We start from the raw sequence: 25,124 nt of genomic DNA, 5'->3' as shown, positions 1-25,124 counted from the left end.
TGCCATCAGTACCTGATGCTGCGGGCCATAATTATCCTCACAAAATTTCAGTTTCTTTTTTTTAAACAAACTTTTCTGAACAAAGACTTCCGGTTTCGGGTCACGAGCCAACGCATGTTATTTTTTTTAAATTGATACTTTATTTATTTATTTATTTTTCTGGCGACCTGTCCAGGGTATACTCCGCCTTCGCCCATCAGTAGCCGGGATAGGCTCCGGCACCCCCGCGACCCCGAAAGGGAAGACGCGGACAAGAAGATGGATGGATTTTTGTTTTTTTAATCCTTATTATTGACATGATAAAGTCTGTAATAGTGTTATGTTTACTTCATGTGATTTATTTGTTGTTATTTAAGAACTATATTAGAAAATAACATGACTGTAAGAATGATACATTTTTCTTTTCAACCAAAAAACTTTTTTTCTGTCGTATGATATTGTTGTTGACACATTCATCCTGCTTGAAACTACTGAGCTAATCCACTTAGCTGGAACTTGAGTGTTGTAGCACATTTGTACAATTTTATCAACTATTTTTCACATTATTTTGATCAGCATTAGCTGCTTATACAGTTAAGCACTGAAGTACTGTACTGTTTTTACTTGAGATCTTTGGACACTTTTATTGAATTACAGGAATGAATGAGTCCAAAGAAAATTAGATCTTAGCAGACTTGTCTAATGTGCACAAAAAGAACACAACAGTCTGATAAAACCTCAAGCTCCCAATGAGTCTCTCTTAAATCCCAAAGAAAACACAGACTCGGATCTCTGTCAGTCAAAAACAGACACTTAGTTCTGGAAAGTTCTTAAATTTCAATAAAGCATGTTTTAAGGCTGAGCAACTGTTTGTTCTTTTTTTACTTATTTTTTTCTTTCCATCGCAACTTACCCCAGGATGTGTTCAGTACTTCTTTGACTAGCATCAGAAGTACTAATCTGTCGATATGTCCAGAAAAAACTTCCACCGTGACAACATTCAAGTCAAGGCTGAAAGCTAATCTTTTTCATTTTATCTGTGATAGCTGAAAATCTGCTTTTCCCCATTTTTATCTTTAGCTTTGATATTATTTTTGACTAGAATTTGCCTTTTTAACACAAACTTCTTTGCTTTAAAGACTTACTCCAGTGAGAATTGGGTTTTTGACATGTTCTTGTAGCATTTTTCTGATGGAGGACATAGATAAATAAAATTAAGCTTGAAATTGCATTCTGTGTATTTCTTTCTTGAAATTGTTTGAATCAGGAGCAGATGAAAACATGCTGATGGAAGAGCTTCTGTGGCACAGAAGCTACAGTTTAGGCTGGTGGTCATACATCTTATTACAGTCAAACAAGAAGATGGGCGAAGGCAGGGTAAACTAAACCCTGGACCGGTCGCCAGTCTGTCGCAAGACCTCAATCACACACCCATTCACACTCACATTAACACCTAGGGGTAATTTAGAGTCACCCATTAACCTATGAAGCATGTTTTTGGACGGTGGGAGGAAGCCGGGGAGAACATGCAAACTCCACACAGAAAAGTCACCATTGGCGGTTCTATTTCAGGTCCCCCAGACGGGACTTGAACTGAGGCGTTCTTACTGTTAGGTAAGAGCACTAACCACTGCACCACCGTGCAACAAACATGATGTTTTTTTTAATCATTTCAGTCGGGGTCTGTATTGGTAAGAGTCTGACAATACGATACATATCCTGATGTGACACGTGCATTAAACCCCTTATTCCAGGTCACTGAATTAGAATCTATAGCTGTGAAGTTCTGATCCGCTAAGCACCACAATCCACAATTATATATGATACTGGCAGCAACGCGGCACAGAGTTTCAGTCAGTACCTCGTCCCAAGTCAAAACTAAGTCTCATTAAGAAATGAGACTTTTAAATTGATACAAGTATCGTCAAACGATTTATCGCGATTTATTGCAGAATCGATATTTCCCTAGTCCCCTACATTTCAGAGTATGAGAGAACAGCCTCTGCAGCAGAGTGTGAATGATGCTATGTTTTTGTATCACAGACAGCATTATCACTGCGCGCTGACATCACTCAGCTCTTCCCTACAACAGCGCCACATCGGCCGCATGGCCTCTGCAGAGAAGTCATTGTGTTCCCGGTCCAGCCCATTGTTTGTGTTGGAGCTCTGCAGACAATGTTGCCAATCTTTTCCTAAGCTGTGATCCAAAGCTGCTATTGTGGCATGTGACATGTCCCGCTCGGCCAGGCGAGGGGGAACGGCTGTGCGGTGAGAGGAGGGCATGTGTGTGTGGTCTGCCTGGCACCGGGGCAGAGAGCGACAGGAGGTCAGCGATGTGTGACACCAGGGCAGTCACTGTGGTGACAGGCAGAGGGAACACACAGAAGTTGCTCCAACGGGATTTTCTTTTTACTCTCCTTAGTGCAAAACACCTCTACAGTTTGAGTCATTTAACAAGCTGCACACAGCTACCTGATCACATGGGACGTCTCCTCCAGGGCGGATTGTTTTTGCTCCGGAGGTTTCATGCCCAAAATCGAAGGAAGAACAAAGAACTCTGGAATACATTTTTGTGACTTGCTGTAATGATTCAATTTAAGTTGCCAGATAAGATTCAAAGGGATGGACTGCAGTTTCAAGCATTTAACAGACAAAACGTAAGTTGCCTTTTAACTCTTGTTTTGTGTTCAGATCAAAATTTGATCATTTTTCAAGTGTGAACTAATATTTGAGCTAACCCTTTACACTTATGGTCACAGAGGTCCAGATAAGCACAACTGTGTTAATATAACCCAAATGAGGTCAAAGAGAACATTTTACTATAAAATAATCTTTAAATTGACTATTTATGTGACTTTTTGTTCCAGGTTGTGCATATCGAAGGTGCCGTCTCACATGCTGACAGGTGACTCGCCATGCAGACTTTGTATTACAGCATGCACCCGAGCCTCTATCTGGACCGCACACTAACACGACCACGAGTTCTGGAGGATCAAGTGGAGCTTTGGTGGTTCAGAGAGCCGCGACACTCCTTGTTTTGCTACAGCGCGTCCGTGGCCCTAATTGTGGGGCTGGGCTTCAGCGGCGTGGGGCTCCTCTCCACCACCACCAGCTTGTCTGGGCCATGGCGTCTGGGAGTGGGCACCACCCTCTGCCTCTTGGCTCTGGCTGTTCTCCTCAAGCAGCTCCTCAGCTCTGCCATCCAGGACATGAACTGCGTGCGGAGCCGGCGGCGCATTGAGCAGCTAAAGAGCGGCGGGAGAGGCGACCCAGCTCTGATTTTAGCCGTGGGCCTGGGGGTGGCGTTCTGTGGGGCCATCCTGCTCTGCGTGGCCACACTCAGCGACCAGCGCTACGACAGGAGGGGGATGCTGGTGTCTGGGATTGTGCTGATGATCGCTGGGGCCAGCATGGCTCTGGCTGTGGTGGCATACGGAGTCCTGATGCAATTTAAGAGAAGACGAGAGCGGAGGAGGAGGAGGAGGGTGAGAGTGAGCCGAGCGAGGAGGCTGGAGGGCCACGCCACACGCGTGTTGAGCGTTACAGGGGAACAAATCGGAGAGACTTTTACCAGCTGGACGAGTCTGATCTGAGAGAAAAGCACCTGTTGGAAAAGGGACTGCCAAAATGAAAGAAATCTAAAAATCGTATTTACATCGATCATTGTAAGATTTTTTTTACAAAACAAAAAAACTTCAGTCAGGGAAGCTCCAATAATTTTTTTTGTGTTTTTTATTACACAGTTTTTCTCGCTCTTTTTATACCATAAAAGCAACAATTCAATAAACAATGGGCTACTTTTAAACTAAAAAAACTTTTAAATATCACTTTAACAGGTATTTTTGATAGCAATTTTGTTAGTTTATTTTAATTACTTTAACAGAAAAAGTTGTAAAATAAACTTTTTTGATATGAAGTGAACGTCTAACTTAAAAGAAAACTGATGATCTCTTGTGAAACTTGTTCTACTATGGAATGGATGTCTTCACTAGGGCTGCCACAATTAGTCCATTAGTCACAATTATGTCAACTATTAAAATAGTTAACGACTAATTTAATAGTTGATTAGTCTTTTGTTTCATCTCAAAACTACGGTGCAGCCTTTTTAATATCGCGTCTACCATTGTTTTCGGCACACATGCGCAGTAGTGCAAATGTGGGTCAGTAGTGATGTAAAAGGAAGTTACAGGAAGAATCAGGTACCATAGCAACACGCCAATGGAGCTTGAAAGTGAGAAACATAAAAAAAGAAAAGAAAAAGTGTCCAATGCAATATCTGATTTAGATATTTGTTTACATCCAGTTTATGAGTCATCCGATTTATTAACAAATCGTTGTTAAATCGTTTGTGGCAGCCCTGGTCTTCACAGATGTGCTTAGTTACTTTTGATATTTTTTGTTAGCTTATTTTAGTTACTTTAATAAATTTATTAGATCTTTAAATAATACATAGTGCACTTGAAATAGCATTGACTAACCAGTTAACTTCTTATGATCACCGTTTTGTTTGGAACAAATAAAGAAATACTCTTGAAATTGATTTATGTTGAGTTTATTTAAAAGTTCCCTCACAAACAGCTAGATTCCAAATTTATCATTAAAAATCTTAAAATTTGACATAAATTTTAGACAAACAAAGAACCACTAACAAGACACTCTGACAGGAAGCAATGTTCACAGTAACTTTTCACAAACTTTACTTTTATTTGAGCAGACAAAGAATCATGTGGGTCAAAATCATGAAACCCTTTAAATTCGTTTTTATTTTTTAAATAATCTGTTAACAGGTGTGTAGAAAAGAACTATGCTCTCTTTTCATTAGGCTCAATGCTTTTAGAAAATTTAATTTTCTCGTGTATCAAACTTGGGCTGTTTATATGAGTTTAGATAGTCATTATTTTGGTATTGGATAAAACAGTTTCCAGGGTTGCAACCTTAGATAAGTTACCGGAGTTTCTTCTTTGTGAGAACAAATAACTTTCTGGTACCTTTCATGTGCACCAGAAAGCATTACTGACTTTTTTTTCCTTTTTTTTTCCTTTTATCTCCTTTGAGATAAATGTAGCTATGCAGATAACTCTTCATCCCTTCACTGCAAAAATGTAAAATCTTGAAAAATGTGTCTGATTTCCTTTAATGTGTTTTATTAATTTTAAGACAGTAACTTCTTATTAACACAGAATTTGTCTTTTTTTATATCTTTTGAAATTTAGCAACTTTAATTTGGACATTTGTTATATATTGTGTAATCAGATTAAATCTTAATAAAATTAAGGACATAGGTTTTTTTTCTTTTTGACAGTAATGAAAGTCTGACAAAAAATAGCCAATATACTTGGTTAGATTTTAAGTTCTTGCATCAAATCCTTAAATCCAAAAGCCAATTTGAAAATTAGAAATTTGAAAGCCAAATAGTCCAATTTTTGCACACTATCAGCAATCCTCAATCCAGGGGTATAACCGTTAAAGAAATCCCCAAATCTTTTTAAAATCATTAGAAGAAGAAATTAAAGCAAAAAAAAAAAACGTTTGTATGACTTTCCACTAAACTTGAAAAAGTCTAAAAAAAAGTAAAAAATAAATTGCATAAGACATTTCTTTTAATTAAAGCAACATCTTTTTTAATTGTTTATCCTATTGAGAAATGCAGATCTTCATCACTGTCATCATCCTCGTCTCTGAATCTTCCCTGACTTTCTCTATCAGCCTTCTCTTTCTCACTGGCCTGGATGTAATTGTCTTCAATGAAGCCGTCGTCATCGTCCTCCAGCCCAGTCTGAGTCCGTCGAGCTGCGCTCATTTGGCCAGACACGTTGGGGAAAGACATCTCGTCCTGACCGTACTGGCTGGCCCCGTCTGTCTCCTGGAGCAGGGAGTGTCTGTAGCTGGCCAGGAAGCGATGGAAAACCCGGAACTTAACACCCATCACAATGAGGAGCGAGATGGAAAGGACCGTACCCAGACCTGCTGCTAAATAAGTCCACTGCAGAGATTTTGGAACGTCATCTTTTGGAAAACAGAGAAGAAAAGTGCAATAAAGTTATGATGATCCATGTGATGAGATACAAAGTCCTTAGAGCACAACTGTTGTAAAGCTGCTGAAAGAAAGCTCTGTGTTTTCTACTTACTGGCATGTTGAGTGCTGTTCAAGTGGAAGTCATCCTCCACCAAAAGATGTCTCTGAGGGCCTTTGAGGTCACCAGCAGCAAAAACAGCAGCAGAATGAACACATCTGAAGATGACTGCAGAGGAAAAGACCGCAGCAAAGACGCTGCTGCTGAATCGCTCCATCTGTCTGTCCTGAGGTCAAACCTGAGGAAATAAAACGAAATTTGACAACATAACAAACCCAATGGCTGATTTTTTTCTGTTTTGTTTGTTTTTTCCTTTTTTTGGATGAAGGTTTAGAAAATGAAATTGGACTGTCAAAAGTTTTGGAGCAAGTATATTTTTCTTCAGATTAGGTTTTTTTTTTCTTTTTAGATTATTTAATCCTTAAATAAATCATCAAAAAAAGAAAAAAAAAACACTTTCAGCATTTCTCTATGATCAAAATCAACTGTCCTGAAAAAAATCCTAACTTTTACGTAGAAATCTTTATAAATGTGCTCCACTTCTAAATTAGCTTTTGCTTTTATGCTTCTCTCCACATTGCAAACACATTCAACTGAAACAATTAAGACAAAATAAAATAATTTTATAACTCCTTGAAATACAACATGGGTAACACTTTACGGACATAGAATAACAGAAAGTTTGACAACTGTCTTTACATTTTTTATTGAAAAAACTATCAATAGAACAGTGAAAATGTGTTATGTTTGAGACATATCGTCTAAAAAAATCAAACTGGTGAATCTTATGGAAAATAAATGTAGCATTCCTGCAGTGCTGTTTATAAAGCAGATTCATAGTTTAATTTTAGTAAATATTTGATCACTCCTCTGGTTTTCTTTAAACCTCAATTTATTGTTTTGTTTTCTAAAGTAATTTTTGAACTCATGTTTTGCTCATTTTGCTGCAGGATTAACCTCTGAGAAAGAGAGAGAACAGCAGAGTGTAATTATTAAGTTCTGATTTTTCAGCCAAATTATCATACTATCTCCTCCATGCTTGACAGTTAACGTCATCATGTTAGTCACCCTCGATTTTTGGATTGCTCAACCTTTTCGCCTTGTATTTTTCCTTCAAAACCTTTACTTAAACCTGATATACATAATTTGTAAAAACAAATAAATACATTAAAAAAAATATTGCATAAGAGATGGATTTAAAATAAATAATAAAAGCTTGTTTGGATAGGAATTAAATGTTCTTTCTGAGGACCTGGATGTTGACTCCTCGTCACTTTTATGGAAAATTTAGTTTGAAGATGGACCCATAACCAGAAACACTGAGAATGCTTTTTATTTTACAATTGTTGAACTACTTGATGTTAATTTCATTACTTATAAACATGATTTGATTTTGAACTTAATAGCTTAATTGAAAGATTCTGTTTGTTCCTTCAGCCAATCATAATTGCATGTTTCTGTGACTAGTTTTCTACTCAAACTCCCAGTAGATTTGTTCATAAAATCTGTTCTCAGTCCCCTTATCTTGAGGTCAATATTAGTGTGTGTTGTTTGTAAATCAATAAATAAAAGACAAAATTATGTTTTGTCTTTTTCTTTCTTATATTCTTTCTTATGTTAGGGACTCGAAGCTTTTATTTTGAAGTTCAAAAAGTAAAGTAAAATGTAGGACAATTTACTGGTGGGGATTTCAATTTAAGTTTCAAAACCAAAATTTCTTAAGTAATCTAATTTCTCAGTGGAAGAAACACAAAAGTTCTTTCTATCAGTCGTGTCACATGATGTTTAGTAGTTACTTGTAAGTTTGGGACGCTCAGGAATGTAGCCCTGAGCCCAATCTTCAACAATTTTCATCAGCTTTTAAAAAACACCTTAATACACATTTTTGATTTTCTTTTCTCCAGAAGATTTAACACTCGTGGAGGCACCGCTTTTGCTTTTCCTTTTAAAGGAATAAGTGTCAGCAACAAACACAAAGGTGCTCTCTGCTGACACTACCATGACTGAAAACTCATTCAGATCTAAGAAACACAAAGAAAAGCTGTCAGAAAAGTTTGTCTCACCTGTACACAGAAGAGCAGAGTTTCTTCAAGACTGCACTCTTGTTTTTGACTTCCTCTTCCTCTCCTTTAAAAAATAGTAAAGTTTCTTGCCTGGGCAAAGGTTGCAAGACATGCCACAATTCCACCCTTCCTGCAGCACGCTCCACAGACAGTCGTGTTAATGGCTAACTTCGCTTGTAACATATTTTCTGCTTCTGCAAGCTCCTTAAAACTCACATTTACAGGTCATAAATATAAGCAAGAATTTAAAGATTTTGTTTTTAAAAAAATCCACTCAGATTGCAGAATTATTAAGAAATGTACAGGATTCTGAGTTAAAATAGAAAAAACTCAAGCGAAAATAAGTTGTGTTACATTGGCAGGTCAGAGGGTGGTGCTGTAATCACACAGGATTAATGCAGGTTTCAGCTTAAAATTCTGCCTACAGTTTTTTTCCTCATTCAAAATAAAAAAAAAAACAAAAAATGACCACATTTGGTTATCAGAATAGGTTGATTATTCCAAAAGCAGCGCTTTACAAGAGGGCTGTCTTTAATTAGTCCTTCATTCACACTTTTAAATGTAAATATCTTATATAAACTGAAATTAATCAGAAAGATCTCATTGTAAAATGAAGAATACATTTCTGCTCTTTTATCTCCTAACAATGCAAAAAAGAAAAATGCAAGTTTCTATAATAAGCCTCATTTGACATGATTTCATTATAAATGCAGCTGTAGATAAAGATAATGAGGCCATATGATGAACAAAGGAGCTGGGGGGCTGCAGGTCCTTACCCAGACATGGATTTTATTATAACTGGCTATGTTATTATAATCACAAGTACTTCCTTCACCAGGGATAATCACAAGGAGCATTTGGAAGTAGGGATGTGAGCTTTGAAAATGAACATGACATAAAATTCGAGCTATTTAAGGGCAACATTTGAAGCTTTTCTAAAGATATACAAAAGCCTGAAGTGTTTTTCTTTAAACCACATATTGGAAATAGATGTCGAGAAGAAGAAAAAGTAACTTCAAAGTGACTCATGGAATCTGTAGAATTAAGAGAGTTGTTCTTCAGTTCAGCTTCAATTGCGACATTCTCTCATTTCATGGAAAATAATGTGTCTTCCTTGTAGATAACATTCTCCCATTTCTTTCAAACATCAAGAATGAATGTTTTCCACTCTCATTAAGTGAACCTATAATGTAAAAAGTGACTTTGGCAAAAGTTTTGCTCTCTCTCAATCACCTCAGCAAAGATATATTGTTCTGTCTAAAACATTTGCTATTTAGACTCATCAAACAAAATATGATTTAAAAATGAGTTTTTCTTTTTTTCATAGAAGTCACAAAATAAAATAAAAATATAAAAAAATCTGTCTACTTTGACTGTATGGGTGATACAAATAATGACTTTTTTCTTCTATTAATCTGAAAAGCCACAGTCCTTGGAAACCTGAATTACCTCAAGTCCTCTTCTGCTCCAAATCCTTCCTCAGCAAAATGCCAAACAACCCTGTGAGAAATCTCAGCAGAGAAACATAAACGCCACCAATTAAAAGTTTTGCAACACTCCAAGTTATTTTTTTACAGTTCAAGGCGGATAAAGTCCAATCAATAGCTTGAAATAGTACAAAAGTAAGTAGAGGTGTGGACTTGGGTCACATGACTTGGACTTGAGTCAGAGTTGAGTCATGATTTGACGACTGTAGACTTGACTTGGACTTCAACAGCAGTAACTCGTGACTTGACTCAGACTTTTGCTCTCTGATTCAAAAAATTAAAAACTATGTTGACATAAACTGTGCTTGAAGACAAAGACTTGAGACTACTTGTGACTTGCAAAACAACAACTTGGTCCCACCCCTTGGAGTAAGCAGTAAATTGCAATAAATTGAAAAAAAAAAAAAAAAAAAACAGCAGTGCTGCACACACTGTGGTACAGCCTCCATTAAGGTTTAGTTGAACAGCACTGTGCTGCTGAAAGTAGTGAGTTGCTTTAAAAATAGCAACTAACAATGGAAGGGAAACAAGACTTTCATAACATAGAAAAGTGAGGGTCTTTTTAACAGAGAAATTGAAGAGAAAGTCAATGTGTCAGAGAGTAAGGCTCAGAAACTGGAGGACACTGACAGAGAGAAACCAAAGTTACAACTAAGTCAATGTATACGGTTTGAGTGTAGATATTAAAAATAGGCTTTTTAATGGACAGCAGATTCAAGCACATCTGTTGTGGTTGTGATCTATTTTCAATCGTAACTGTGAATAGAAGACTTTGAGCTGCACAATGGACAGCATGGCTGGGCAATATGACGATACATATCGTGTGGGAGATAGAAAAGTATCAATCGTGCCATTTCTCTTCTATCATTTCTATCATTTATGACCTAATTTGATCAATTATGATGCCAAATATGCAATTAAATAGTCCAAACCTTGTCAGTGTGTACACAAAACAATTATAGAAGTAAAAATAAAGACAAATTAAAAAGATTTTTCATGAAAAAAACTGGTTTACTGGTTTACTTATTTGATTTGCTAACGTGCGAGTTTTACAACAGGCTTTGCATTACTTAACGTGAGTGCAGAACAATGGAAACGCAACAGCTTGAAGTTGTTTCCCTGGAGTTGAAACAGACAGATACAACAATTCAGGCAGCCCAAGAAGAAGCACTTTCAACAGAAGAGAGGTACGTCTGTGATTTGGTTGCATTTGAGATTCAAGATGTCCGACGCAGAGCAGAAGACAGCAATATGCAAACTATACTAGGAGCTTCGCGACGTCCAAATAGATGATTCACGACCTTTACAAATATAGTAGAGCATAGTAAATTATCATGTAGTAAAATATTGATTGGGCTGAAATACAAAATTATATTGGAATTAATTTATGAACTAAAACAAAGCCGAATAAGTGGAAGTAAACGAATCTTCAAAATAAAGTGTCAGTGAAGCTTCCCATTTTCAAAGTATAACTAACGAAAGCTTTTTTTAATAAATGAAAATATACTTTATTGTTTTATATTGTGATATATATTATTATTGTGATATTAAGTCATTTATATCATGATTTAATTTTTTTCCCATTTTGCCCAGCACTAAATGACAGGATGACCTATAAATAGAAAATTGGAACTTCAGAATAAGACAAAGAGGCTTTTGAAATCTTTACTTCATCAAGCAGAGTTGGTATGCTGCCTAAAAGGTAAAAGGATGGCTCCATAGTCAACTGTCTGACATAGAGGAAGAGGTATGATGGTGTGGGGCTGTGTTACTGCATCCCGGTGTTAAGGCTGCTGATGTGCTTCATCCCTTTCCCTGTCATTCTGTTCACCTGGCAGGTGGGGACCAATCATCCAGATTAACACCTGCTGCTCATTTAGACCAGAGTAGGCCCTCAACCAGGAGGTATTTTTTTAGAACAAATGTTCTGTTTAAAGTCACATAAAAGCACCACACTGAAGTCTGCACTTTGACTGATTCACTATATAAACCTGTTATTTTTTTCTTTTAGTTTATTGAAAGTTTGTCATTTGCTTGTCATTTCTTTCAACATTTTTAAAGAAAACATTTACCATTCTGAAGTCTTCTTGGTCCTGACACAGCAAAGTAGACCCAGACCATTGCACTACCACCACCGTGTTTATGCCTTTAATTATTTACATAGAAGTTTTGGTTACACATAAATATATAATTATTTGGAGCATCTGTGTGCAGGGGGAAGAGTGGTTAACCTCTGATCGGATGATTGCAGGTTTGGTTCCCGCCTTGCTGGTACATGTATTGTGGTGTCCATGGGTAAGACCCTGACACCATTTATCTATTTAGGGTTTTGAACGTTTGCTTGCCTTTATGGACCACTTTCATATTTTCTTCCAGCATTCTTTTTTTTTTTTAAAGAACTTATCTTTCAAAGTTGTTCTGGTCTTGACACAGCAGAGTAAAACCCCGACCATTGGACTACCACCACTGTGTTGACAGTGTATATATACAGTATATGCATTTAATCCAGATGTAAAATTTCTTCTTCTCCTCTTTTTATTTATTTTTTTTATTATCAAATATCAGATGTATGACACATATTACTTGGTCAGCAGTTTTTCTGTTTAGTCAATGAGACCTGCAGTTCTTTACATGTTGGTATGGGTATTACTGTATATGTTTTTTTTGTTTTTTTCTAAAGTTCCTCCTTAAAAGTTCTTCAACTTTTTAAATTTTATTAGAATGGCTTTCATTGTGGCTATCTTTGGTCCAAAAAGTTAAGATTTAATTTGCAATTATCTTCAGATTTGTATTTCACCTTTAATTTGTGCAGATAATAACATAATTTGTGGCTTTAAAAAAGCCTACTGTGCTTCACTTTGTCTTGTAGTTCATATTGTAATGTTTTTTCTTTTTCTTTTAAAGGTGTGAGAATAATCAGGATGGAGCATGGCAAATTAATTTGATCTTAACTTTACAAAAAATTCAGGTTAATCACAGTCTAATTGTAATTTAACACAATTTAACCATTACATTGATTTGTTTTATAAAGGGGCAAAAAAGAAGATTGAAAAGTCCTTTTCTTAAAAAGTTCATTTATTATTTGAAAAAAAAAAAACTTATTTGAGTTTGGATACATTTACATTACATTTAAAATCCAATATCACTGTAATGCATTAATGTGTGACTAAAGTCATAAAAAAAATTGATGAGGAGTTTTTCACTCCATTGTTTGTAAGAGGTGAATATAGAAAGAGTGTAAACACAGACTGGAATCCAAAAAGATGCAGAAGATTAGAGTTCTTCTTCTCTCTTTGATAGGAAAAAATCAAAGCTCCTGCTCCGCTTTTGTATTTCATATTTTGCTTTTGTCTCATTATCACTGCATCTCCCACGCTCATCACATTTAGACGCTACTTGAGCAACATTTTGTCTTTTAGGCAGATGCTAATAGCTGTTGTGCTGTTTTGGGGTTGTACAGGTCAGCTTTGTGAATATAATTCACTCACATTGCACAGTTTGAAAGAAACTAAAGAGGACAAAAAAGGGTGTATGATCCCTCTCTAGCCCTTCTCCTAAAGTCAAGTGTTTGTTTGAAAAGAGTAAACTCTGAGATGGAATACACGAGTGCCGCGCTAATGGATTTACTAAACTAAAATACGACAATTTAGAACATCTATGCTGCTGGGAAATCACTTGAAAGTGATGCAATAGCAATGCTTCAACTTGCTGATTTTCCAAAAGTTCTACAGAAAAGATTAGGGTCACATTCAAGAGGAATTGTTTCAAAATGCTTTTTTCCCCATTTCTATACCTATTTTCCTCTCATTCATGACCGGGTTATAAGGGGAGGGTTCTGCTAAATTGACCAGACATTACTCTCTATTTCTTCCAGCTCCACCTGGGAAATCCAAGGCGTTCATAGACCAACTGAGAAATGTAGTCTGTCCAGTCTCTCTTCTCTGGGGGCCTCTACCACTCTGTGAACCAACACCTATAGGAGCTAAGCTGTTTGGGGGGGCTAATGCCCCTGGTTGGGTCTCCCATGGCAATCAGATCCTCAGCTGACAAGCCAGACAATGAACTGTTCAGAACCTCCATTTGAGTAGCCTGCAACTAGATCAGGAGGTCACAAGAGGTCACCCTCCTGTGTGTCCACAACCAGTAGGAGAGCTCAAAAGTGGAATGTGATTCGAGTAGCAGTCAAAGGCAGGTGCTGTGGTGGCCCAGGCCCCGGTCTTTTTCAGCTAACCTAACTTTTGTTGGCTTGAAATAGAAAACAGACGAGTCATTGGGATCTTTCTGTTACAAATGTGAAACAGGATGGAAAAGCTTATTGTCTTACCCAAAATAGAGTGAATTTAGTTTATTTTTGTCGACTAAATCCGAACAAAACCACAACTAAACCCCGATCACCTGTCATCTCTATCAAAGCCCAGCTAAAGTTTCCAACACACACAACCAAAGTTTTGAAGTCCTGCTTTCATCCATTCCTTCATCTTATCATACGGTTTTGTTCATCCTCTCTTCCTTCATCTACCATACTCCATCTTCAATCGTCAAGCATTTCTTTTAATGGGCTCTCTCAGGTCATTTCTCTCATCTCTGTTTTTTTTTTTTTATCACTTAAATTTAGCTTAGCTTGTTTAGAAGCCTGATTTCTTCATCTATGTAACTTTAAACCCTTTAGTTATGTTCTCACCGTCATCTACAACTGGCGTTCAAACGACCACTTCAGATGAAAAGTCTATGTAAAACGCACGTCTATGCAAGTTCTTCTGTGTTTAAAACTCTCATCCACGAGTTGTTATTCAAGTTTCTACGACAGTTTTTGTGCTCAAGGCGAGGCACGCTGAAAGTTAAACCAGATTGAAAAATCAGAGACTCAGATTTGGTAAAGATAAATGGATGATGGTGTTCACACAGGTCTGTCACTACTTGATACTTGAGCAGTAGTGGGCAAACTACGACCTGTGGGCCATATTGATTGATTGATTGATTGATTGATTGATTGATTGATTTTTGTGTTTCTGAGTCGGACAGTCATTTTTCAGATCATTCCAACACTACATGACAGTAGCATTTATCTAAGTTTGCATTATTTTCTGATGCACATCAACCTATTGGTGCAATTAGTATTAAGAGGAGAAAAAAAAATTACAGTTTCAATCAAAATTAAAGCATGTTTTTGTCCAGATGTATTTCTGTCTCTTACGAGGTAGATTATCAAAACCCTCCTGTCATTGGCTCCTGGTCTGGCCCGTCTGACAAATTTTAGAACCCTTCGTGGCCCACCTGCCAAAAAATGTGCCCATCCCTGTACTAGAGGATGCACCTAGAATTGGAAGAGGTTTGGTGCAAATCTCACAAATCTTGATCCAGGATTTCTCTTTCACAGCTCTATTTTGATATATGTAAGACGTGGTGTCAAATAATCCTGGCCAGGCATAAATTCCAGTTATTAATTTCTTGTTCATGATCAAATTTCAACCAGTTGGCACCTCCAAGGTATGTTATCTGTCCGTCTTTTCATTGCAAATGGACGCTTGCTTTTCCAAACCCGGTGTGAACGTGGTAAAGCCTTGAGCAAGATTTGCACGACATTTCGCACCATGTCTCTTCCAGCTGTAGATGGTGGACACGCGTTAGTGAAAAACAGAAGAAGCCCCTCCCTGCTCATCCAATGTCATGACCTTAAGCAGAAATTGCATTCAAGAAATGAAGCGCCCGGTGTGAACATAGCATTACGCAAATGTCATACAGTCCCCAGCTGTGCTTGTTCGCCATCATTATGTTCCCTTATCTTGATTGTCTGATCTCATCCAGACATTACTTTTCCCTTCAGCGCCAGCAGATAAATCTTCGCTGCTGCACTGAAGTGAGCTGTTCAAACTCATTTGATCTCCTTTTCTGTTAACATCAAATTCTCACGAGGGATCTAGTTCAATAACTCAACCTCTGAACTGTAAAAAGATGTGAAGTGAGGCAAGAGAGAGGATCAAAAAGACAGAGAGGCTGTGTGACGGTCAAATGTTGAATTTGGGAAACTGACAAAATAATTTTAATGAAAGTAATGACCTGAATATCAAAGTTATTTTTGCATTTTTATTTTTTAGTAATACAATGCTTGAATGTATTTTTTAAGAAAACATGTTTTTATGTCATCCTCTGTGTATTAACGCCCTGTGTTCCAGTTTGGGTTCTTTCTGATTTTGTTAAAATATGACTTAAAAAAATCTGAGCAGGAATCTTGTTGCTGACATCTCCAACAAATCAAATTTCAGATGACACTTTAGTTGACATTTTTAAAAGGACAGAAAAAAGGCGGAGAACCCCCAGAGACAAATTTCAAATGTCTCATTTGAAATTGAATAATTTTTCAACCTCCACACACGAATAAGCTCAATAAGGTGAGTCAGGTTAGAGTTTGTAGCATAAAAATAGATTAAAACAGAGAATGCATCCTTGAAAAACAAGAAAGAATCAAAGGAAAGATAAAAAATAGATGAAAATCTACCAATACAGTTATGTCAATAAGGGCAAAAATATGAATACATGTAATTTATTCTGAACATTTTTTCCTATTAGAAATAAATAAACCAAAGGTGAGTCATTTGGGACTCACTGCACACTATTGAACCTTCCTCACATCTTATAATATAGAAGTCTTCTGATCTCTGGATTGGCAGCATCACTGCATAAAGAATCAAGTTTGATTGAATTTTTCATTGATGTTCTCCAAGGAACGGTGTAAATAAATCACAGTATACATTCATGGAATGCATTTGAGAAGGACTGTAATAAAAAAAACAAGGAAACAGACAAACATAACATTTCATTGAGGCATTTTTTTCTTCTTTTTTCAGTCTTTGAAGTGAAAATAAAATCAGATAACGGCTTCATACAGAGACACGGAATAAAAAAAGAACAACAATCAAGAGTTGAACACAGCTGCAATTTGTGTTTATATTATGCACCATAAAGCTGTAAAATATCAAAAAAAGAACTTTTTAGATTCAAGATTAAGGGAATAAGTCATGTCTTACTGTCCAGTGTTCATTTAAATGATTAGTGATTTCTAACTGAGCAGCCTCTTTACCGTTGTATAATTATTAAATAGAGAAAGCTAAACTACCAGTTCATGTTAGTCACATTACAACCAGTGCTCCACTGTAATGCTGCATTCCCACCGGACGTAGCAGGCATGGAAACTTCACCTCTCTTTCGATGCGCGTTAAATTCACAGATTATAGCACTGACGCCCCTTGACCGCCAAAGTTGTTCTGGAATTCCTTCATTAAACACATCATAGAAAACATGGATGATGTTAAGCGAGTAGCTTGGATTTATGTTTTAGAGAGCTCTACAGATGTGCTGGCACGCATGTTGCTGTGTCTGGGTTCACCAGATCCTTCAGAGACGCCCAGAGCCTGGAGAGCAGCTATCACTATTAGTTCTGCTGGAGCCTGAGTCGGTGAGCTTGCCAAGCTGTTTCCACCAGGTAGCTAGCTAGCATAGCTGTCAATCCAGTTCTATAGGCTCCATGACAGCCTGATGACCTTATCCAGGATGTATCCCGCCTTTTCCCAACGGTAACTGGAACACTCTCCGTCAATCCTGCTGCCCCCGCAGGTTAAGAAAATGGATGGATGTTCAGGAAGAAAATCCTCGCATTGAGCCATTCTTTTTAATTTATTTGATCGAGTCAATGAAAATGTCATGTGACCAAAGCTAAGTCTCTGATTGGTTGACCCGCTGCGTCCGAATTCCTTCGCTACTTCACCATTTTGTAGTGCTGTTCTAATCTACAATTTTAAAATCGAGTGTTCTAGAAATTTCCCAGAAGTCTTTGTGAAAAACTTGCATGTACCGATGCTCATTAACAAATATAGACCACAATGCATTGCGGTCGAACAATTTTTGAGAAGAAAACATGTTTAAATGTAATTTCTAAATACACTATGCACATTTTCATCTTCATAACACAGTAGAGTCATAAATAGTTGTCATGAAATGTTGATATTTATTAGATTTTCACTTCGTGAAATCAGTGACATCATATCCGGCGTTTAAACAAATGAAAGAAAAGTAGTCAGCATAGTGTCCGAATTGGTTTTAAAATCTATACAGTATAGTTTTTTTAATAGTTAAGGATTAGGGTGGGAATTCGGGCATAGCCCTCGTCTCTACATTGACTTAATATTGAAACTTGACGCCCCCTGCCATGTCCGGTGTGAATGCACCATCAGAAAGCAACAAGTAAAAATGCTTACTCAAGATTGCATTTTGCCAACTCTCTTTATTAATTTTGCTTGATTAATTTGCTTTCTAACATCTGTTGTTTTTTCCTATTATCTCGTCATTATACTCCCACTTCCGTGCTTGCTGCTAGTACAGTACGCTGTTTTATAAGTCAAATTTGCACCAAACTAAACTGTAACTTGATAGAAAGAAATAGTCAGAGAAAACCCTCCAAAATGTTTTTGAAAGGAGGCACAAAACTGCATATCATGTACCAATGAAAAGCCTTTCACTCCACATGTTCGTTCAAATACGTCTTTTCTTCCAAGAGAATGCTGGCTTTTTCTGTAGACTTCCAGCACAGACTCCACGTTTATGCTTGTGGATCAACTCAAATTCATCATCAAAATGTGCAACTTTGGAATATATTAGAGTTTGAAGGCACTGTCCAAACCTTACAGATAAACAACACAATAGAACAACTTCAGACTCAAAAAAGAAAGATCAAACCTTTTTGAAACAGTAAAACAAGCTTGAACATGTAGAAAGACAGCATTAGCATTTTAAAGAACCATGACGAATGACCTTGTTCTGCCACATCTGTGGCGTGATGGTAAAAAATGAGCCCTCGGCAGCTCATTTTTCACCCAACCTTTTCATGTGCTTCCTTTGAGACATTAATCATTATTTGTGTAGGCAACTTTGCAACTTCCTGATTCATTCACACATCACCGGTATGCAGTCAGTCACCGTGCTATCAGCTGCTTTGTCACATCAGCGTCTCGTGGTCGATGCTTTAATACACTCTGTCACAGTCGTTTAGCAACACCAGCCTCATTAACAGTAATGGAAACGTTGAAGCGAAAATTGACTGCAGTGTTGGTAAAAGACGCAGAGCGTCAGTAGAACTGCCAGGAAGCATCCAGCCTCCAGTCATTATGGGACATTTGCATGAAAATGTTTAGAAATAATGTAATCACAACTCATTCAATGCATTGAAAGCACCGACTCTGATGTTTGTTTGAGCAAGTCTCACTTCACTCATATGTTCATTCTCTCTAGTCCCTGAGATAAGATAGAATGAGAGATCAAAACAGCTTTGCTCTGCACACATGCTGCACAGTCCATCTTTGAATACCACAAAATGACAGTTTCCAATATTATCTTCTGAAATGCAGCAAAAAAATCTTGTAATTTATTTTAAATCTTAATTTAACAAAATCCCACAACATGGATTTCTGTTCCTTTAAACCTGCAGTTGAATTCCAGCAGCACACTTAAATACATGCATGAGATCAATTTTTGATCGGTGAGGGCCTCAAGACCGGCCAGAAAAGAAGCATCCATGAGCTTCACTCAAACTTTTGACAGTTCTGACAATCTTATCAAGAACAATTGGTCTCAGTTTTGTCAGATTGCTCTTCCAGGTTGTCCCTATACATGTGTATTCTAGATCACTCTTTCTAATTTACTTCATGTTTTCTTTATACTGTATTGTATTCATTCATAATGACTGCCATCTGTGTATGTGTCAAATACAATGCGAATTTTAAGATTTAAGTCCCAGCAAACTGCTTCTACTGGAATGTATCCCTTTCAGAGAAGCATGAATAAACTTTTTAATTATTCTCAGGGTAACTGAACTTACATGAAAAATGCATGTAAGCACAAACACAAACCAGGAGAAAAGTTGGCCAAAATCAACTCTTTTTGCATTCTGTAACTAAGCTTTCTTTGTATTCCACAGTGGGTAAGTAATTTTAAAATCTATTACAAACATTGATTTCAGCTCCGCAGAAGCACTGCATGAAAGTCAAATGAGCTACTTCTATATCAAGACAGAGATTTGGTTCAATCTGTAATAAAAACGACAGAGTCAAATGTCTTGATATTGCTGTTTCACATGTACTTTCCAATTCTAAAAACACATCCGAGATTCTGAGAATTTCTCTCGTAATCAGGGATGTGTGGAAACAGCAAACAGGTGGATGCCTTTAAGCTACGGGTTAAAATTTTAAAACAGATCCTTTTGGTGGCAATGAAACAATTTTGTTGCAAAATTTTGTTTCAAACAAACACGTGAAAACACACGATTGGTAGAAATGTCTGTTTTTTGTTCTAGTGGAGAATTAAACGTTTTGATGTGAACAGATCACACTGAATTGAATGTAAATTCCTTTTGTTGAGGCTATTTACTAGAATGTCAGTGAATGTTTCCTGGTGTCTTTTGATTGCATAGCAATTTCAATGACGTGTCACATATTACAAACCTTTTCAACCATGTCTCCTCTGACCGCACTCAGAGCTCTTTGCTAACCACTTTAGCATGTTGAAAATAAGGTAAGGTACATGTGTGAACCCACCAAGAATGCTACGATTATAGAATCACTTCCTCCAAGCTTTGTGTTTGTTTCAGCAGGACAAGAACAGCAGTATGATTCCATGGAGTCTGTGAGCTTGAATGACCCTCCCGTTCTCCAGATTTGTCTCCAATTACACTCAACCCTTTTAAATAAAGTTTAAAATTGAACAAAACACTTTTTTTCTGTTGCATTTCAAATCACTTTTCTGGATTTGGGACGGCGAACTCGGCCTGCCCTGAAGCAAAGCCTTGGTGACTCTGTGTCTGCAATTCTATGCACACTATGTTTTCTCGTTCAGAGAAAATTAATTTCCACTCATCAGAAGCCATGAGGAGCAGAAAGTTTTCCAAGGCTTTACAATAAGCTCTTTGTCTGAGGAGTCATTGGCATTCTGGATGTTTGTTCCACCACTTGAAAGAATTACATAGTCGTTATTCCACTCCAACCAGATTACTCCATTTGACAACACATCACGTTAGCAATTACAGTTGTAACTGCCCTCTGGAAAACTCTGGCAACTGGTTAGTCTAACAGCCTTCCAGAATTGCACACAGCAGGTTTGATTCTTTGATTAGAAGTTATTCGGTGGTCTAAGAAGGACTTTCCACTTTCACTCCAGTAACTGTGGCGGTGAAGCACCTCTGGAATAGGCGCTCGGGCTCTGACGGTTCGTTATCGGAGTCCACTTTTCGACTCATCAGGTGTTTTCTGAATCCCTGTGGTCCAGAGGCACTGGTTACTCTTACATGGCTGGGTCCTTCGCTGGGGTCCGCCGCTGAAAAACAGACAGGCACTTTTACAAACTGCTGTGCTGCAAATCACCATCCTTTGCCTTCCGAATGTTCTCTTCCTGAACGCTTTGTTTACTCAGAAACATTGTGAATGCAGAGTTTGCAATCCTGGCTGAAAGTTTTGAACACCACAAAAGGACTTTTAATTGTTGTTGGGTTTGTGTTTGATTAAACCCCTTCATGGGTCTTTTTCTGTTGTCCTGCTCTCATTGTAACATTTTCTATTCTGTTGTGTTCCAGCCTTAAAGAAAAACATCTTCAGCCTCGTTTCCACTGAGTGGTCGGGTACGGAGAGAAGTGCTACAGTACAGTTAATTCTTGATAGTGTTTCCACTCAGTTAAGCCTCACTGAGCGCTTTTTTTTCATGACACATGCGTGGTGTAGTACGCTAGTGAGTCATTGCGACATTGAAGTGTGGCAACTCAAGAAGCAACAACAATGGAAGTCATCCAGCAGTAAGGAACGTTTGCAGTTCCACCGCAGACCAGGCCTTGCTGTTGTTTACAGGCATTTTCAAAATAGACCTGTGACCAAAAGAGAACACAAGGAACCCCAAAAACCTTACAAATGTTGGAAACGTTAGCTTAAATGAGCGCTATATTGGCACTTTCTAATGTCGTCATCACTTCCTGTCAATGAATGGGTGGCTACAGCTGGTCTGCTCCAACCGTTCCATTCCACTTTTCAATGGACCTATGACCAATGGGGTCCCAAGAGGTACGGCCCAGACTGGACTGGACCAGACCGTATCGGACCGGACTGTTCAGTGGAAAAAGAGGATTTAATGTACTGTGTTCCTTTGTTTAAACATTGCATAAATAACCCACGATGTGTGAAATCCACAAAGTGAGTTTATAGATGTTTTAAGGCTGTAAAATGTCTCCCAACATACTTTAGTCCAGTTTTATAGTATTAAAACAAACATCTGAGATTTATCTAGATTTGCAGGGCAGCACATGTCTCATCTCTGAAGGAGACATTGGTTGACAAGATCAACAGCCAATCAGGAAGCAGACCACAGTTCACTGTTAAAAAAAGAAGTGGAGAAAGTGTCTCAAAAAATCCCCAATACAGTGAAAGCACAAAAGGAGAGAAAATGTATAAGGAGAAAGTTTTATCTAACCGCATTTTGTGCTGGAAGGAACAACTTTATATTATCTGCATAATGTTCAGTTCAATGAGAACTTGTCAGAAATATGTCAAGTTTGGCACAAAAATAAGGAACAACCCAGTCTCAGTTAAATGTGTATGAATTCTACGACATTACACTCCTACAGACAACGTGATAAAGGGAACCTGAAGAGTGCATATGTATTCTGTTTTTACCTTTGAAGCAGAATACGTATCATGTACACGCAAAAAGTGTGTTTGGTGTATATTATACACAATATTTCAGAGTGGAGTCTCATGGAATTACATACCCATTTGATGGAGACTGGGTTGTAAGGAGACATGTCCTTCTTCCTGTGTGAGCCTGTTTTCCATGGTTACCTTGTTGGTTGAATCTAGATTTTTATGAAAATTCAATTACAAATGACAAAGAAGATGACTTAGTTTCTGGTTGATCGGGTCTGCTGTTGTTTTTATTCAAGTTTTTTTTCTTTTACTCTTTCGTTGGATGATTACTTGAACCAGCTCAGTGGCCTTGTGGTAGAGTGTCAGCCCTGAGACTGGAAGGTCAGCATTAAGGGGTTGGATTGGGGAGTAAAACCACCAAATGGTTCCTGATCGCAGCTGTGTCTGCAGCTCACCGCTCCCCCAGGGGTTGGGTCAAACCCAGAGAACAAATTTCACACACCTAGGTGTGAGACAACTGATGGGACTTTAACTTAACTATAGGATAACAGGAGTGGGCTGTGTTATTTATACCAAAAGCATAAAAAATAAACAGCTAATCAACTAATTCTGTTTTTTAGATTCTGAATTTATGGAAAAAATTGTTAGGCATTTGGCTACAAACAACAAAAAATGATAAATCAATGATTTTACCCCTTTAACACTTAAATAGCTCTTGTTCTTTGGCATATCATAACTCTTCATCTGTTTACATGATCAACGTGAATCAGCTAAATCTGATGCAGAGAAAACCAGCTTTTCTCCACTTTTCTCTGCGACAGAATCAGCTCATTTACGTTGATTGCGTAAGCACTTTGAAGTATTGCAAATCAACGCAAAGTCAATTTCCTTTGTGACAGAATCAGCTGATTTAGGTTGATTGCATAAATGCTTTACTAGCGTTGTATATCAGCACAAGGCTGCTATTGCGCTGGAATTACGTTAATTGCGTTAACGGTTGAAGAGTTACAGTAGTCAAAAGAATGTCAACACTGGAGCTAAAGAAAACTCCAGGGGCTGAAATGCCAACATGCTAGTTGAGAACTTGATGATGCCTCTAAACAAACTCAGGAGTGATTCCCATTAAGCGTTTTTTATAGAATAAATCAATTAGGATTTGGGTGACTGTGCACTGACATGAAATCTGTTTACTGTTTCTCAATGTGATATTCTTTAGCTGGTGAGTTCTGCCACTCACAAGGTGAAGGTGTTGACATTTTTGTCCCTGGAGAATATCAACAGGCGGTGGTATGTGTTACTAAAATTATAACCACCAATTAAAAAAAAAAAGTGTGACTCTCCTTTTCCACCCCACCACCATGCATTTGCAGGATAATGACTTCCTAAAAGTAAGAGACGCTCGTGCGTAGGCCTGACCTGGTGCTCTCAGGGGGAGGCCATTGTCGAGGCGACTGGGTTTGGTGGCGATGAAGAGGTAGCAGAGGACACACACAGTGATGAGGAACGCAAGAAGCACAACTGCAGCGATTGATAGACCCACCAGAGCTCCGATACTGAGGAGAAGACAGGATTTTTTTTGCATTAATACTATTACTTACAATAGGAATCATTAATAAAAAAATAATAGAAAATGTGGAATATTTAAAGAAAATAACAAACAACATAAAAGGGCATTATTAAACATGATTTTTCACAAAAGCAACAATTTATTTGATATTTCCAGGCCCTTACTAAATAAAGTAGGGCAAAGTTTAATAAAATATTTATCCCAATCAATGCATTGTTTTTAATCTTATGTTATAAGAGGTTAATAACATCTCATTAACTCATCCAATTAACATAATAATTATACAAAATGCTTTTCAAACTGAAACATGCAGCAGCAGCAGCAGTCACACCTGCCTTGCTCTCACCTCAGCCACCACATGTAGCTGTACTCGTAGGGGAAGAAGCTGTTGGGGTCATCACAGCAGTACTTGACATCGTTAAATCCGCAGCAGTAGACCGCAAACGCAGCATTCCCCGGTTTGGGGCAGGAGAAGCCCTCCACAAACCCGCCGTCCGTGTTGTAGTAACTGCTGCAATCAGCGCTCATGTTGCAGCGGAAACCAGGGAAAGGGGGGAAAGATCCGCTCCTGTCCAGCGGAGCAAGGTGAGGAGCGGGGGTCCCTTGGCCGCGCGGATTAGAGGGGCGCGCGCGCTCCTCCAGCCCTCATCAGCTGAATGAGCGCGCGGGGAGAGATGGAGGAGGACAGAATCAAAAAGAAAGCTGCAGCTCTCTCCCTCTCTCACTCTTATTGACTCTAAACTTGTTGTAGTTTCTTTTCTTTTTTCCTTTTCATCGCGAGTTCAATCACTAAGAGTTCATGAAAATGGTTTATATCCGCAGAGAAAATGCGACTGTTTGATCCTGAACTCCGTCTCACCTCTGCTGTCATTCATTATCTCAGAGATTCACATTCCGTTCAAACCCGACACTGTGTATAAAAGACAGGGTTGCCTCACTTTTCAGCATGCACTATTGCTTCTTTCAGATGCAACATTTAAAACCACAACTCTGGAATGAAAACATTACAGGTAAAGGTGATGAAGGTTGTTTATGACACTGATTGCCACAGAAATGTTTTTAAAAGGCATTTACTGCTTTTTAAAGAGGAAGATTGAACTCATCTTGTGTTCTTTATGACCCCTTAGCAGGTTTTAAAGACCACTTTGATCATCTTTTGATTCATTTTAAGTGTTGTAACTATGATTATGCTTTTTTTTAGCCAAAATAATATGGAGAGAAATTAGACTCACTTGGATTTGTGCGTGCATAATACTTGATTTGTGCGTAAATTAGGATTTGTG

The 25,124-nt window shown here is 37.9% G+C and overlaps 3 protein-coding genes across 4 annotated transcripts; 1 reads left to right on the top strand and 2 right to left on the bottom strand.

The window, feature by feature from the left end:
* Window positions 1-1,682: 1,682 nt before the first annotated feature.
* On the top strand, window positions 1,683-5,542 carry tmem125b (transmembrane protein 125b). Its single transcript, XM_024273194.2, has 2 exons — window positions 1,683-2,636; window positions 2,847-5,542. The coding sequence occupies exon 2, from the start codon at window positions 2,895-2,897 to the stop codon at window positions 3,570-3,572; it is 678 nt and encodes a 225-aa protein (XP_024128962.1). The 5' UTR covers window positions 1,683-2,636; window positions 2,847-2,894; the 3' UTR covers window positions 3,573-5,542.
* Window positions 5,513-8,249, bottom strand: LOC112147076 (leucine-rich repeat-containing protein 19). Of its 2 annotated transcripts, XM_024273195.2 has the most exons (3): window positions 8,117-8,249; window positions 6,108-6,291; window positions 5,513-5,985 (listed from the first exon to the last, which is right to left on the bottom strand). In XM_024273195.2, exons 2-3 carry the CDS (start codon window positions 6,268-6,270, stop codon window positions 5,609-5,611), a joined length of 540 nt encoding a protein of 179 aa, XP_024128963.1. In that variant the 5' UTR covers window positions 6,271-6,291; window positions 8,117-8,249; the 3' UTR covers window positions 5,513-5,608. The 2 variants fall into 2 exon arrangements, with proteins under 2 accessions (XP_024128963.1, XP_036072385.1); XM_036216492.1 differs by lacking the exon at window positions 8,117-8,249 and having other exon boundaries at window positions 6,108-6,910.
* Window positions 8,250-17,861: 9,612 nt separating this feature from the next.
* On the bottom strand, window positions 17,862-24,715 carry LOC112147817 (protein shisa-like-2A). Its single transcript, XM_024274441.2, has 3 exons — window positions 24,188-24,715; window positions 23,691-23,827; window positions 17,862-20,961 (listed from the first exon to the last, which is right to left on the bottom strand). Exons 1-3 carry the CDS (start codon window positions 24,367-24,369, stop codon window positions 20,777-20,779), a joined length of 504 nt encoding a protein of 167 aa, XP_024130209.1. The 5' UTR covers window positions 24,370-24,715; the 3' UTR covers window positions 17,862-20,776.
* Window positions 24,716-25,124: the final 409 nt, after the last annotated feature.

This window comes from Oryzias melastigma, linkage group LG17 (genome assembly GCF_002922805.2).
Source record: "Oryzias melastigma strain HK-1 linkage group LG17, ASM292280v2, whole genome shotgun sequence".
Taxonomy (NCBI): Eukaryota; Metazoa; Chordata; class Actinopteri; order Beloniformes; family Adrianichthyidae; genus Oryzias; species Oryzias melastigma.
Note: the sequence above shows the minus strand (reverse complement) of the source record. Positions and strands in the feature narration are given on the sequence as shown.

What these genes read in the sequence shown, in the direction of transcription:
- tmem125b (XM_024273194.2), top strand. Translation starts at nt 2,895, where the DNA reads ATGCAGACTTTGTATTACAGCATGCACCCGAGCCTCTATCTGGACCGC.
- LOC112147076 (XM_024273195.2), bottom strand. Translation starts at nt 6,270, where the DNA reads ATGGAGCGATTCAGCAGCAGCGTCTTTGCTGCGGTCTTTTCCTCTGCA. An exon ending in GAACAGCACTCAACATGCCA is followed by an intron (nt 5,986 to 6,107) that starts GTAAGTAGAAAA and finishes GTTTTCCAAAAG; the next exon opens with ATGACGTTCCAAAATCTCTG.
- LOC112147817 (XM_024274441.2), bottom strand. Translation starts at nt 24,369, where the DNA reads ATGAGCGCTGATTGCAGCAGTTACTACAACACGGACGGCGGGTTTGTG. An exon ending in AGCTACATGTGGTGGCTGAG is followed by an intron (nt 23,828 to 24,187) that starts GTGAGAGCAAGG and finishes TCTTCTCCTCAG; the next exon opens with TATCGGAGCTCTGGTGGGTC. An exon ending in CCTCCCCCTGAGAGCACCAG is followed by an intron (nt 20,962 to 23,690) that starts GTCAGGCCTACG and finishes TCTGTTTTTCAG; the next exon opens with CGGCGGACCCCAGCGAAGGA.